This window comes from Balaenoptera physalus (genome assembly GCF_965194825.1).
Source record: "Balaenoptera physalus genome assembly, chromosome: 20".
Lineage (NCBI taxonomy): Eukaryota > Metazoa > Chordata > Mammalia > Artiodactyla > Balaenopteridae > Balaenoptera > Balaenoptera physalus.
In genome coordinates this window covers 38486450-38501849 of record NC_138901.1, presented here as the reverse complement: position 1 = coordinate 38501849, position 15400 = coordinate 38486450, and the positions used below count along the sequence as shown (strand labels likewise).

At 47.6% G+C, this 15400-nt stretch overlaps 1 protein-coding gene across 7 annotated transcripts in view; it reads right to left on the bottom strand.

The window, feature by feature from the left end:
* Positions 1–630: 630 nt before the first annotated feature.
* MSI2 (musashi RNA binding protein 2) overlaps positions 631–15400 on the bottom strand; it is a 393052-nt gene continuing 378282 nt past the window's right edge. Inside the window, exons 12-14 of one of the 7 annotated variants that reach the window (XM_082440127.1) lie at positions 9651–9859; positions 7780–7852; positions 631–5080 (exon numbers count right to left, since the gene is read on the bottom strand). In XM_082440127.1, the coding sequence (XP_082296253.1) occupies positions 7811–7852; positions 9651–9859 (251 nt within the window). In that variant the 3' untranslated portion in view covers positions 631–5080; positions 7780–7810. Of the gene's footprint in view, positions 5081–7779; positions 7853–9650; positions 9860–15400 lie in introns of those variants that run through there. The other 6 variants (XM_082440129.1, XR_014257254.1, XM_082440130.1 and 3 more) reach the window with 6 other exon arrangements.

The window sequence follows — 15400 nt, the reverse complement described above, 5'->3', positions numbered from 1 at the left end:
TAGAGGATGGAAACCTTTCACAAACTTATTTATTTGAAAATACAAATATAAAATTATACTTTCCACATCTGTGATGTGAGAGACTGCCATCCACATAGTAATTTTTTACAACAGGGCTTTAAGAAAGCCACACACAAAGACCTGAAAGATGCTTGAGATATATATATATATAGATACATATATATGTATATATATAAAAAAAATACTCACTACCAAAGTTGTCATCAGTTTCATACTAAAGTATAAAAGTAAGGGTGAGGTCAGCCACAGTGCTAGGGAAAGTTTTATTTAGATACATTGATGTACACATGAAACGCTTAGACTTGCATCCTATTACATATGGAATTCCGAGTTTACAATACACCATGAACGGCAGATTGGCTAGCCCACGCTACTCAAGAGGACACTCACAGATTCCACACAGGATGGTACAGTATGTACAGAATACAGTAGCAGAGAGCCTTCTGGAAGGCTCTGGAACTTTTGTCTCTCAGTCCCCATCCCCCTCCCCCCCACACACCCCTGCCTCCTGGAAACAAACTCTTGTCCGAGACAATACATTCTGATTATTTGATAGCCAAGTGTTTGGATTAAGGTTGCTTCCCCAGAGGGGTGGGTTCTATGTATATATTTTTGTTTTAGTTTACTTACTTTTTTTTTTTTTGGTTGAAAAAAAAAAAAGAAAGAAAAAGAAAACAAACATATACAGTATTAAAGTATTGCTTAACGTACAGCATCTCCTTGTGTAGTGTTGTTGCCCAGGACTGGGCTGAGCTGACTTCTGCTTCTTTTCTGTTTGGAGTGGGGGATGGGGGAAGCCTGCCAGCGTCTCTCTTCCATGTGCTTGCCTGCATCTGTCCCTCTGCTCCCCAGCCCCCCACCCTGCTTCAGCCTTCCTTGGAAGGTAGCCTGGCTTGTGAAGCACATTCGAGAAAGAAAAAAACTCTTCCCTCCCCCACCCAACCCCCCAGCCTCCCTCTGTCCCTGCGCGCCACTCCCAACTGATAAAGAGAAGTATGTTAGTGTTTCTTTTGTAAACAATTTCATATGCAATATAATACAGAAAGCATGGCTGACCTTCAATAAAAAAAATATAGTAAACTATATTGCTTTATTCTTGATTATGCTGCAGTGAGTGAATGGCAGAATGAAGCAGTGTGGTGGGGTGGTGGCTAAGTCCCTAGCCCTCGTTTGCACTAAAGATCAAAATAGGTTTTGCTTTTCTATTTGGAACCAAAAAAAGAAAAAAACATTTTTTTTAAAATCCCCAAATGAAAAAGAACCAAAAAAAAAGCCCAAGAAACAAAACAAAATCGAAAACAAAAACTGAACACCTTTCAGGTCATTAGAACCAACAATTACCCAATGATTTTTATACTAGTCTAGCAAGATGTGTGTAACATTCACTGGCTGTGAATTGCTGTGCAGTGAAACATTAAATTGACAGCAATAGAGCCATGCTACCTTAAAGTCCAAGCTACGAGTTCAAATTAAGATGAAGGTTATGAAGGATAGGAACATAAAGGCCTGTTGGGACTTCGTTTGAATCAAGCCGATGAGCGACTGGGATAGAGAGCGAGGCTGTTTGGTTTTCCCAGTGGGTGTGAGGAAGGCCACAAGCCAGGTGGGCGGAAGCTCCTGGAGAGGAGACCCGGACCTTGGTCACCCCCGTCAGCTCCACGTCCAGGTAGAACCAGGAATGGGTCCAGGAGCTTATGCAACTCACTCGCCTCTGTGTGGGAGGAGAGGAGTTTGGGGGCCCCAGGCAGATGGATATAGAAGCCAGAAAGTCACCCGGTGGCTACTTTATGATTCCGGGGAAAAGCCATCAGCCAAGAGGGTTTCTCCCCCAGGGAAGGTGAAAGGTGGTTCCCATGTTCGCCACTGAGCTTAACTGAAACAAAGACGAGGCTGAACGTCAGTGCTAAAATAATTTACAAAAATCTTCCAAAATGGACTTCTAGATGAGTGGGGTACTAACGTGAACCTTAACCTAGGTAGCCACATTAAAACATATCAGATTTCCACGAGATTTGTGCTATGGGCTACTGGGTCTCTTCAAAAGGTATTATAAACATCTAAAACATATTCACACAGATTATCAATTTCTTCTGAGCATTCTTAAAAAAATATTTTTTCTCTTAGTAAAATCATTTTAATATACCATGCCTTCCTCTTTTAAAAAATAAATTAAAAAAATCCAGTTTTGCATATCTAGCGTTAGCATTTAAGGTAGTATGGCACACCCCTTCACAGTTGGGGGGGTGGGGTGGGAATCTACAAAACGCCGTAGAGTCTGCCGGCATCTGAACATCGTGAGACCTTGGGTTAGTTGAAACGACATCAGATCAGCAAAAATAAAATTAAAACTTGAAATTGAAAAAAAAAAAAAATGAAAGGAAAAAACTGCCCCCAAATTATTAGCATTTTTTTCATAAATAAGAGAAAGTTCTATCCTTACTGGTCCTAAATCTGAATAACTATGTCTAATTTTTTTAAACCTTAATTACCTTATACCTATCAATATGTACTAGAAGAAAGAGGAGAAAAAAAGTCACTACACTAGTACCAGGACAGCACGCTTACAAGATAGCCATTTTATACATTATTAACAGACAATGATCAACAAAGAGTCTTCTATGAGGTGATGGGGGATGCAGAGAAAGGAAGGGTAGTACAGTACGTCATCAACATGGACAAAATAGTAATTAAATTCCCTAGTCTAGACACTGAATTTCTGGGAATTTATTGTCTCTTTTTTTTTTTTCTTGTTTTTTTGTTTTTTTTTTTAAATAAAACTTCTATTTTGTTATTTTATTACTTGAACAAGTTTTGATGTTTTAAAAGCGCCCAGCATTTTACTTAACCTGGTTGTTTGGAAATAAAAAAAGAAAGAAGGAAAAACAAACCAAAAAAAACCCCTCACCAAACAACCTAACATTTTATTGGAAAAAACAAAGAACGTGATTTTCTTTTTTTAAAAAAATGTTGCTGTTTAATTAGAATTGAAAAAGGCTTTTTTTCTTTCTTTCTGAGTTAGCATTTTGGAGCCTTTTGCTTGAAGATGCTTTTACCCTACCATGTCTGTGAATGTCTACATTAGTCTACTTTGTTAGTAAAATTTATAAAAATAGGAGTGCAGCAGCTCTTTATAATAAATGTCGCATTCAGTGTCTCATACTGGCTGTGCCTTAAGTACCAAATTTATAAACGTAACAATTTAAAAAATATTAATAAAACGTCAATATCACATTTTAAAAAAGAAAAAAATATATATCCACACTACAATATGTTTTAATGCCATCTATTGAGTTGTACTTCTATAGTTGCTGTTGCCGACCTATTACCAACATTAAAAAAAAGTTAAATTAAAAAATATCCTTCATCATAAGTATCTTTCCCCATCTGAGGACCATATATTATAACAGCCAAATGTTAAACATGTGCAAACAGGAAACGGTCAGTTTTTCCCACCAGTCACAGTGCAGCGATGTTTATACTTTTTATTTTTTTAAATTCTGTTTACATCTACAATAAATTAAAAAAAAAATTCTTCCATAGCCTCTCTGGTGATACTTGCAGCACTGAGGTATTAAAAAAAAAAAAAAAAAAAAAACCAAAACAAAACCGAAAGGTTGCTTTCCTAATTGGTAAATAGAAAGTGAATGGAGAAAAGGTTTCATTCATGCAGGCTTATTCGCTCCTGGCCCGCGGGCCCCCAGAGCTGGGGGCGGATGGGGAACGGGGGAGAAGAGAGGCAAAGTGTCCTAGGGACCTTTGGAGGTGCTGAAATGATTGGACAATAGAAAATGATCAAATATTTAAAAATTAAGACTGAAAAAGAATGTCCCCCCACCCCTCCCCACCCAAGCCAAACAGGTGTGCTTTGAAACATTAAATATGTTAAATATTAAAATTGTAGCTTTGTTTTTAAAAAACGTCTTGGGAAAAGCAGTTTTTCATATTTTAAATAAAAATCTAACTAGACGGTAACGTTGGAAGCTGTGCACAGACGAGAGGTTAATATGCTGGTATGACACTAATACAGTTCTTAGGTCTATCACACAGACAAGAGGACCTAACCAGTGTTCTAACTTGTCGCGGGGTCGGCCTGGCAGCTGGGTGTTCTTCTGTCTCAGTCACTGACTTGGTTCTTGTTCCTCCCCTAATCCATCCACAGACCATCAAACTGCCGGGGACCGACGCCCTCACAAAAATATTTTTGATTCTCTCTTTCTTAATAGTTTCTATGTAGTTAATGGAATTGTATTTACAACATTTCTTTTTTTTAGAATTCACAACTGCAAAAAACCTTATAATATCACCTCTTTCAACAGAAAAAAAGCACTTATAGAAAAGGAGGACACTCAAAACACCGGTCGTCCTTACCTTATTGCCGAAAATAGATATACTTAGGTTAACAAAGAGACAGCACAAAAAAGAACCGCTATAGTCTGTTAATTAGCCTACGACATCTCACTTCTTATACAACGCAAAGTAGAAAGTCGACGCCCACCTCCCGCTCCACATTTCACAACCTCGCTTCTGTGTGTGCTCAAATTCCACCTGAAAATTCATACAGTCTCAGAATTGGTACCAAAATATTGAGAGTAATATTACCATCTCAGCATCCTTGAAAAGTGAGAACAGAATTAAAACAAGCAAAAAAAAATTTTTTTTAAGAAAAAAATAATACCTTAATATAACAATTATACTATGGTTAGCTTTTAACTAGATATTAAAGCTATATGACTACTGCACTAAGTCAAAATCACTACCAAATGTGATCTGAAGAGATTTAAAAGGAGAAGGGGGAAGAGAGAAGTGGGAGGGAAACCATCAAGAAAAACAAAAACAAAACAAAACCAAAATCATGGGATATATACACATTTAAAAGCTGTTGTCTTATATTACAGCAGATTCATGAGATGATGAGATGTAGTCAACCCTCGATCCGAAGTGAGCCATCTCTGGTTGGGATGGGGACTGAGGCTGGTGGGGGAACAGGTCTGATGACATCACCTAAACAAAGGGCCACTCAGAAACTTCGCCCAGTCTTGCCTGGACATCCAGGTATGCTCTGCAGGGTACAGAAGGTCGAGGGTGTCGTGTCCAGAAGAGAACAAAAAGTGGGGGTGGGAGGAGAAAGAAGAAATGTCAGGCAAGCATACCATTTACTCCAACTTTTTATTTTTTTCCTATTTCTTTTTTTTTTTTTAACATCCTTATTGGAGTATAATTGCTTTACAATGTTGTCTTAGTTTCTGCTGTACAAAAAAGTGAATCAGCTATATGCATACATATATCCCCATATCCCCTCCCTCTTGCATCTCCCTCCCTCCCACCCTCCCTATCCCACCCCTCTAGGTGGTCACAAAGCACCGAGCTGATCTCCCTGTGTGATGCAGCTGCTTCCCACTAGCTATCTATTTTACATTTGGTAGTGTATATATGTCAATGCTACTCTCTCACTTCGTCCCAGCTTAACTAGAGCTTTCAAAGTATGGCTACACTGGGCTACTGAGGACATTTGGAAATGGCCAGGCTAAGCGCTGACTGGGGTCACAGCCTGAGCTGTGACATCGGAGCCACGCTTGATGCTGGGGAGAGGGCAGCTCTGCAGCTCACTTTGCTGGCTTGCTAGTTTGCTGATTCGATACGCTACTGTAGAATTCTTGAGGTAATGGTGGGAAATGGGGTCAGCAGATGTGGTCATGCTGGGTTTTCAGGTGGAATGGTGAATTGCACAGTGACTAGTGACTAGCCTTTTCTGGTTAAGCTTCTGTTTTCAAAGCTTAATGTTTAAAAACTTCTGTCTTTATGAGATACCCATCAATGACTGTCAATAACTGAAAATGCTAATTTCTACTAAAAAAAATCATATTACATACCAAAGACTCAAGGTCAGGACACATAAAAACATTCACAACAAATAACCAGCTTTGGTTCTAGGAAATAAAAACAGGCCCGGGATTCACAGACTTGCCAATCAAATCTCCCTGAATTGACTGTGAGCCTGGGCCCCTCCTTCATGAATGGTACTAAATGTCTGAGGGTCACCTGTGTTGGGGACAAAGTGTGTGTTTTGGTGTGGCCATGTGACTCAATTGGCCCACTTAATCATTTTGGAGGGGGCAGGTGGTTACCTCCACTCTCGTCTATTCCATCCTTCTGAGTCCTAAAGGTGGATGAGGGAGGCTGCGCTGGGTGCAGCCTCGGCCCTCCCCCGACCCCCATGGAAACGCTGCAGAGGCCTTGGAGGGTGTGGGGAGGAGGTGGGAGGAGACCTACACCACCCTCCACTTCCAGGGGAGGGAGGGAAGAAGCGCCGGCAGTTGTTCAATCCCCTCATCAACTGATACTACAAAGGGCTGGAGCCACTTTCCATCCCCAACGTTCTTGGGTACATCAGTCTGCCTTGCTCTCAGAGGAATCTTAGTTCCCTTGGGGCCCCCAGACCCAGCTTAATTAGTCGTGAGTAGCTCTCCTTCACACTGTTAGTGGCCTCTGGCTCCAGCCGGCCAGCGACAGCTGGGTCAGTGCTGGAAGGGAGATGTAGGCGAGGGGTGGGGAGAATTCACACACGGGGTTTATTTGGTTAAGAGAGGCAGTTGCGTTAGTTGAGGTGATTCCTTAGCAGCAATATTAGAGAAATTCAAGAGATTTATGGAGCTCAGCTCCACCTGGTCCCCCAGCTGGGCCCCACCCTACTGAGTCCTGGCTGGCTCAGGGGCCTGAAGCAACCCTCTACAAGAGGGGCATCCTGCTGACTGCAAACCAAAGTGGCAAATCCATCGCCAGCCTTGCTTCTTTTACGTCCCAGCTCTTGGAGTGAAAGGCGCTTATGCCCCAGCTGGGATTCTATGAGTGGGACCCATTCCCAGGCCTTGGCTGTCGCCCTCTCTCTTCCAAAGAAACAGACTCACATCTCAAGACCTCAGACTAACTCGCTAACACGGGTCACGTTTAGCTTTCACGAGAGAACCCCTCTCCCTCCTTGGTGCTGTTCCGGAGAATGACGGATACTCATTTTCAATGAGAACGTGGCAAGAGGCTCCCTCGCTGACTGCCCCAACCTCCCCTCTCCTCCACTCCACCCCTTCCATATCCCCATCAAAGTGATTTAAAAAATGTTTAATTAACTTGAGCTCAGTTTAAAAGGTTAGGAAACTGGCAGGGATCCAAATCCATGTAACGCAGGTGATGTCGTTAATTTAATTTGCTTTCCGTGCGGTAATCTGGATAATTACTCAGTAGTTACTGGCAAAAATGTTTTCTTTTCACTAAAAGATGGAGTCTGGCTGTTTGACTGCATGAACCCCACTGGCTGAGCCCAGCGAGCTCTGGGGAGCTGAAAGGGCCCAGCAACCCACAAGGCCAGCTCGCAGGATCCTGCCCGCCTTTCCATCCCCAGGCCTGGCAGAAGCCCAGCGGTTCCCTGCCTCCGTCCCCCTGGGACGGGCACAGTGCAAAATCTCCTTCCAGTTTCCCATACTCTTGATGGTATTTCAAGACAGAGAAAGATGAGGGGTGGGAAAGATAAAGAAAAGGAATCAAAAGAATCAAAGAAAAAAAGTGGGGTCATGCTTTAAGCTGGAGGAGGGATGAGAGATTAAAAGACTGGATTTTTTTGCCCCCCACCCCCCTGAAAAGGGGTCCAGAAAGAGGAAGGAGAGATGTGGACGTGAGGAGACCAGGGTCGTGCGTACTTGCATGCCCAGGGCGCATACATGTACGGACAGGCCCAGCGGGCGAGACACGTGGCAGAGAAGGTAATACCTCAGAGTGAGATGGCAACGAAAGCACCTGCTCAATGGTATCCATTTGTAAAGGCCGTTGCAATCAAAGGTCCCTAAAATTGCACAATTGTTAAGGTCATCAGCACACTATACATGGGAACAGATTGTCATATTCTGGGAAAGGAAATTATCTCTAGGACTAGACTGTGGTTGCCAGCATGAATATGTAATTCTGAGACACCGTGCCATGAGGGGCCAGAATGACATCCTTCCCAGCCCCGACTCCCCACCCCCGGCCTGTCCGCTCACCCAGGGGAAAATTGAGAGCCAGATTCACAGGGGCGGGTGGGTGATAGGAAAGCGGGGCTTGCGCCGAAAATGATGAGCGCTGTTGCCCTGAGCCCCAGAGAGCAAAGATAACAGTGTCTCTGTCCACAGTCCCAACGGCTCCAGCTGGGGAGAAAGCAAGGCCCGTGCAGACCAAACGTGACTTGATGTGCTTATTTCAGAAACCATCACAGCACACAGGTCAGAGACTGAGGTTTTCACGAACAAATAGGGTCTGTGTTTCCGGGCACTGACAATGGAAATGAGCTGTGTTCTACGTGGTGACAGACGGTCTCCCAAATTGATGCATCTCTAAGCTGAATAATACTACTCTGGATTTGGTACTACAGCTGATCCGAGGGTATTTGACTCATCAAACTACTGCCTTAAGTGATATTGGCTCGGGAGTGGAATTGAACAAGGACCCGGACCACGCAGGCCAGGGATGGCAGAAGTGTGTGAATGTGTGTGTGTGTGTGTGTGTGTGTGTGTGTGTGTGTGTGAGAGAGAGAGCGTGTGTGCATGCATGAGAGTGTGCACACGTGCGTTTGGGGTGGGGATGGAGGACTTCTAACACCAGGGTCAGGGACGGGCTACCCTGGTGCCCAGACCGTCTGCCCTTGTTCTGTTCTCCCCAGCACAGCTCGGGAGGCAGGGCTCTCCCGACAGGGACATGACCTGGGACAGCAGACACTCCCAACTCAGCTCAAAATCAAACTGCCTGCAAGATGGGGAGGTTGGCCGATTTTCTGTTTTCCAAATGGAAGGGACAAGCGAGTAAGTGGGCTCAGGCACATTCATGCTCACACACACTGCGAGGGGGAAGAACAATACAATCTGAAAACAGCATGCAAATCTGTTAAGCAAATTTCCATTGCCTGGATTAGTCAGATTATAGAACCACAGAGCATTACAAATATCAAATGCATCTGGCCTTCGGGGGCAGGCGCAGCTAAAGAACGCAAATGGGAACTTACTTGGAACCTGGAAACTGTAAGAAACATTAGCGGAGGAAACCTCCTGGGACAGGGCTTGCACCCCATGCTATGTCCCAGGCCCCGGCGCTGCCTCTGGACCTTGGGTGGTGACTCTCCCGACTAAGCTGCTACCCTGTGGGGCCGGGTCTGTAGCTCCAAGGTCCCAGCGCACATGAGTCTCCAGGAGGCCGGGATCGAGGAGAGGGGGCTGATACTGAGGCCCTACTGTGAGCCAGCAGCTGACATATCCTGTTTCCATTTATTCTCTCACAATCTTTTGAGGGAGGAACACTTATATTCGTTTGGCAGCCAGGGAAGCAGCGGATTATATACGTGGCTCAAGGTTGCATGGGCTGAACGTGCTGGAGTGGTGATCTGAACCTGACCTGCCCACACTCCCTCCACTCACCCATGGCTGCACACCGTGCCTGACCCACAGGTGCTCAGGAAGCACCTAAGCGAAGAAGCTTCAGCCCTGGATGGCTGACATGATGTGGATGGGGACCCGCTGCCCTCTCCTGGCCTCCCACCTCTGGGCTTTTCTGGCACACCCGCCCCGGGAGGCCACAGGAGATGGGCAAGAGGGCAGGGGCAGGAAGGTACTTACAGCTATGCCGTGGCCGAAGCCTGAGCCCGGCTGTGGGCTGGCCGCACTTATGTAATTCCCCACTCCGGAGTCCTGGCTGGCAGGGCCGTAGAGATCGGCGACAGGTCCTGGGCTGTTGGCCCCCGGGAAGCCTCCGGGCCGCGCCGGGTTGGAGCCTGCCGGGGAAGCGGGCGCGCCAAAATTCGGTTGAGCACTGTAGCTATTCAGGACTGGTGTGCAGAGAATAGAGCTGGGTATGAGGCCAGAAGCCAGGCATGCACCGGTCATTACAAGCCAAACACTCCAGAAAAACAGCTGAGGCCCAACTTCTAACACTGAACCAAGGCCATGCGAAAACATCAGCAGGGACTCAAGAATACTCAGCCCAGGCTACTACTAAGAAGCTCGGAGCTCCAAAAATAGAGAGAATAAAAAAACAATCATTCAACACACTACGGCAACCAACCGGAGGTGCTTCACTGCCCACCAAATTATCACAATAGAAATAGAGATATATATGGAAGAGAGAGAGAGAAAGAGTTTTTTTTTTTTTTTTCACATCTGAATTGATGCTCATGCAGTCTTGTCTAGATCTGGGCACGTTGAGACAGCATTCACATCCCATGCAAACTACAAAGGAACTAGTTTTAGACTACACATTGTGTTAATATTGATATTAAAATGTGACAGGAAACAAAGCAATTTGTGTCCAGGAAAAAAAAAAATCTTCGGGGAGGGGATTTTTGATTTGCTTTTTCTTTCACTTTTTCTTTTTTTGTTTGTTTTTGGATCCATTAAATGACAAATTTGTTTTAAACAAAAAAAAAGACAAAAAAGATCTTCAGCTCCCCTCCCCCCCAACCCCCTCCCCCCTCCCCACTGGCTACTCCCTCCCTTCCCACCCCTCCCATTTATATCCCTGTATGAAAGTCATCAATACTGAACGTGGTCGGAGGATGGGATATGTCATGGAAAATTTGGGCATCTTAACATAACCGTAATGATGGTGGCAGAGGGTTCCCTTCTGGGGTGGAGAGCAAGGGATGGAGGGAGGGGATGGGGTGGGGATGGCGAATCTGGAGGCTCTGGGGCCGAAGCTGAGTGAATGCCAATGATTCTACGGGACACCCACACACTCACCTCCTGCAGTAGAAGGAAAGGGGGGATTTAAACTTTTTTTTTCCCTTTCGTTTTAAAAAAAAAAAGACAAAGAAGTATGAATCCAGAGCATACTGACTGAACCAATTTATCACTAAAGCATATCTGACCGAAATGTCTGCTTTCTGTTGGTTATCTTCAGATATAGACTCCAGACAGGAAAAGAGCTAGGAATGTACCTTCGCTACAGAGAGATGGGACTTCACACCCACAGAACCTGAGAGTGGCAGTGCGGAGGGGGCAGTGGGAGGAGACACTGCCTCGGGCTCCCTCCCTTAGCCTCCCCCAAATTCCATCATTCCCTCCCCAGCAAGGGCCACAGCCTGTCAACCAGGTTAATTGTGTCTCATCTTCATTTCCCCTTAGTAGCTTAAACTTTTTCTTTTCCCTAATGGAAAAAAAAAAAAATTTTTTTTAACTGTAAAAATAAGTTCTCATTGATATTTAAAGCTCAAGGTGAGTCTGGGGCTGGCCAGCTCTGGGCTACAGCTAACCCATCTCACAGAACCAGACAATCTGGGTTCCACGCATTTCCATGGCTCCCAGGGGCTGCTCCTCACAACAGTCTTCTCCCTCCTGCCCCCCTCGGCACTTCCCTCTGCCCTGTGGCCACCCGCCCTCAGTGGCAGAAGGGAAGAACATCTGCAAGTCTGCTCTGGGCCATGGCCTTGCCCCGCGGACCTGTGGTTGGAGCCCCTCACTTCTGGGCGGGGCGCTTGAAGAGCCAGACGTGGATTGATTTCTACCCACTTGTCGCCGGGATGGGAAGAGACCGAAGGTGCACTCCAGCCAGGCCGGTGGGAGACTGGGACAGGACACGAAGATGCAAAGGAGAGCGAGCCAAGCTGGGCCTGGCTGTGACTCAACAGAGAAAAGGCAAGCTGCTACCTCGGGATGCCCTCTAGGGCAGGAGACCCCAAGGTCAGGCCCCTTGGAAGCTGTGCTGAGAAAGGAAGAAACTGGCCGATGGAAAGAACAGGTTAAAGAGAATAAAAATCACAGAGGCTTCGAGCAAGTGAATTGCTGATTTGGGAAGGCACTGGCAGACAAAAGGGATGGGATTTTTGAATACAGAAGATTAAATTTGCAGATAACATTTGGCCTTGCTCACTCAAGGAGGCTAGTATCAAGCTGCGATATTCAAAAGGCAGCATTATCTTGGTCTCACACACTTTCTTCCTCCGGGCTAGGGAAAACTGAGGGAGCTCAGACAGTGGACTCCTGGTTCACCCAGGCAGCTGATCCCACTCCTATACCAAGTAACCAACAAAGTACCTAGCTGGCTCTGTTTCAGGGTGGAGAGCAGTGGTGTGGGCAGTGGGGCCACAGTGGAAGATAGGAAGACTTTTTGACCTCTTTCTCCTGTGGCCAGATGAGGCTCCAGGAGGACAGTGGGCAAAGCCCGCCTATCTAGAAGCCAGGGAGAAGGGAGGTCTCCGTCTTGGCTCCTTCCAGCAGGGGGAGGGCCATGCAGAGACTAATCCAGCCAGAGGAGGCAGCCTGGGAGACAGGAGGCGGCACGCCCGCGGAAGGAAGGATGCTGTCCTGAAACGTGCCCCTCCGGAGGCTTAGAAGACACGAGGGCTGGTGGTATTCGGCCCAGCCCCGGCTACCTCTCACGATCCTGTGTGCCCAGGGGGCCTGCAGCTTGAGAGTTGGCCTGAAGGGAATTTCACAGTAAGCAGCTCTTCTTAGGCCTACATTGCCCCTCCCCGCTCAGTCTTCTTCCATCAACTGACACCAGTATCACGGTTGAGAAGGCACTGTATTAAAATGCAGCTCTAAAACCCTAAGTCTCACAGGAATATACACTTGCCCTCCTAATGCCGGAGCCCCAGCTCAGAGTCACCCCGCAGACAGTCCCCAGCCAAGGGTGAAAGATCAGGCAGTGGGTTCCCGCCGAGGGTGCAGCTGGCAGGCAAGAAGCACCTGGTTCTGAGCTGGTCCTTCTTCTCTAGGCTTCTGGACAGTGGAAGCTGCACCCTCAAAGGCTGAGGGCATGGAGGAGCCGGGTCTCTGGGCTCCTTGGTCAATGACGCCCTCTTTCTCTGTGGGCGGGAGACCCACGCTCCAGAAAGCACGTTAACAAGCCAACGAGATGGCCCGAACCCACGATCTCTGGGAATGCTCTACCCAGCAACGGCTCTGCTGCTCGGGAAGGAAGGGGCAGGGCACTGCGCACGCCAACGTGTCGGCGGCTGTTCCCGCTGTCTGATGGTGGGAAGGCATTAGGAGCAAAGCGATTTTCTTCTTTCGGGAGGTTCGCACTGCACACTGGCTGGTTACACAGTAAAGGAGGAGGCCCTCCCCTCCCAGCTGTGACCTTGAGAGAGGCAGGGGGAGAAGCACGACTCCGAGCCCCTGACCTAAGGGTGCTTTCTGTGCCAGTCACCCCTCAGTCAATTTTCAATGGTCTGTCTCTTTGGAGGTCGCCTCCAGGCTCATTCTGAGGGGCCAGAAATGTCCCACAGGCCAGGATCAGGTCAGGAAGAGGGGATGGGACATTATTCTTAGTGGGCAAGGACGCCTGTCTCCTGCTCAGCTAGGGGGTGTGGGGGAGGGATGGGGAGGGAGGGAGGGGTCTCAGTATATGCTGCGGAATAAATAGTGCTGAGATTCATAAATCGGACATTCTGACTCCTGTCCCAGAGGAGGGCAGTGTCCTGCAAACACCCTGGCATTTTTGCAGCAGAAGCTGCTGAGTGCTAAGTGGCCTTGGGCAAGCCCTGGGCCAAGCTGCAGTTTGGGGGCTCGCTGTGAGGGAGCAGGGTCACTTTCCCATCGGCTGCTCTGGGCAGCAGCTGCAGCGGTGGTTTAATACTGGGCAGGCTCCGCTTTACCCCTCGCCCCGTCCCCCAGCATCCTCTGGACTTTCTGGGTCCAGGCAGCAGGTATGCTCAGGGAGGCGGCTGTGGTGCAGAGAAAGGGAGCACTGGACTTGGAGTCAGAAGACCTGAGTGCGACCCTGGCCCTGACCTCCGGCTACACGCCTGTCAGCCCCTCACCTGTTGGAGTCCTCACCTGCGACACGTGAGTGCTGCCTGCCCTACTCAGCCTGACTCTGTGGGCTGTGGCGAAAACGCAAAAGAGACAGTGCTCTGGAACTTGTCAAGTTTAAAACAAATACACCTATATTTGAGATAGCTGTGTATGCAGAGCCCAACAAGGCAGGTACCATACGCAGATTTAGGAAAATCTGATGTAGGAGAGTACAATTCACTGGCCATACAAATCAGGAAGTGATTCACAAAAGGATCTATTTCATCCACCTGGTGCACTTAATCACCTTGGACCTGATGAAAGGACTCTGGGGACTGGGGGGCAGGAAAGCAAGGACACTACATCTCACTGAGGCCAGCAAGAGGAATCACATTTGAATTAAATTTGGAGGCACTTTGCATCAGATAAAAGGAGGAACTTCCTGCCCATCAAGGGAAGAAAACACCTTGATGGCTGACCCAGGAAAGCCATCCAAAGACCTTATCCAAGGTCTGTCCTGCAGGCTCAGACTCTCACCTGCAGGGGCTGGACCCAAAGCTTGTGGGCCCCTCGGGGTTTTACAGCAAACCCAGGAGATGCCTGCCTTCTGGAGAGCATACAGTCTGCATGTGGTTCTGCCCAACTGTGGTCAGAAGGGGCTGGGCTGAGAGTGGAATTCGTCACCGAGGGTGGGGAAGTCGTGGGAGAGGGCAGTGAGAATCAGGACAGCCTCACTGTAGGTCTAGGAAAGATATGGAAGTCCCAGTACTTCTGTATGATCCCAAAGTGATGCCACTGGACCTGGGGCAGAAAGCTAGGGCCCAGGACTCTAAGGCAGGCACCCCTGGGAGGGCATCTCTGGCTCTAAGGCTTGAAAAGTAGGTTATTACTGATCCAGAGAAAGGAACTGTTTCCAAAAGTCTTTTCCAGATGAGCTCAGCCCACATATCTGGGACAAGCCAGTGCCCTGCCAAGTCCCAGCCTTAGGCCTGGATCCTCGTTTGGTGGGTCTCACGTTTCGCCAAAAGGCAGGGCCAGCCCTCAAGACAATTTCAATCATCTGCTTGGTGAATTATCTGTTGCTGCCAGGTTTAATCTCAGGAGGGGGCCTCGTGGCCCCCAGGACATTTCTGGGACAGAGTGTGTGCTGCTCACAAGGCAAACGCAGTTGGTGGGCCGGTCCTCAGCAAGCCCAGCTCAGAAGGTAACCTGCTGCCCAGCAGAACTCATTATGCCTCCATCAGGGACAAGGGAGGGGAGTCTGGGCGGACGGTGTCATGGCCCTGTTCCCAACCCCCAGCTCCCGCAGAATGGAGGGCCCGGAGCATAAGCCGATGTGATACTCTTCGAGGGCAGGGCTGTGTTAACTCATCACACTAGATTTTAGGGGTTTTTGTTTGTTTTAAAGAATTTAAAGAAAGCGACTGAAAAAGAAATGAGTAGAGGGGCTCTGCTGATAGGCTGATGCCAGAGAAAAGAGGCCAGAGTCACTGCCCCTCCGACATTCACCTTGTCTATATCATGCTTCTCTCCGCCTGGATTAAAACTCCACAGCAGCAGAGCCTGTGTCTCATGTCAGCAAGGGACCCCTCAAGGCAGGAGGCATGTGGAAGGCGGGGGGCGTGTGGAAGGCG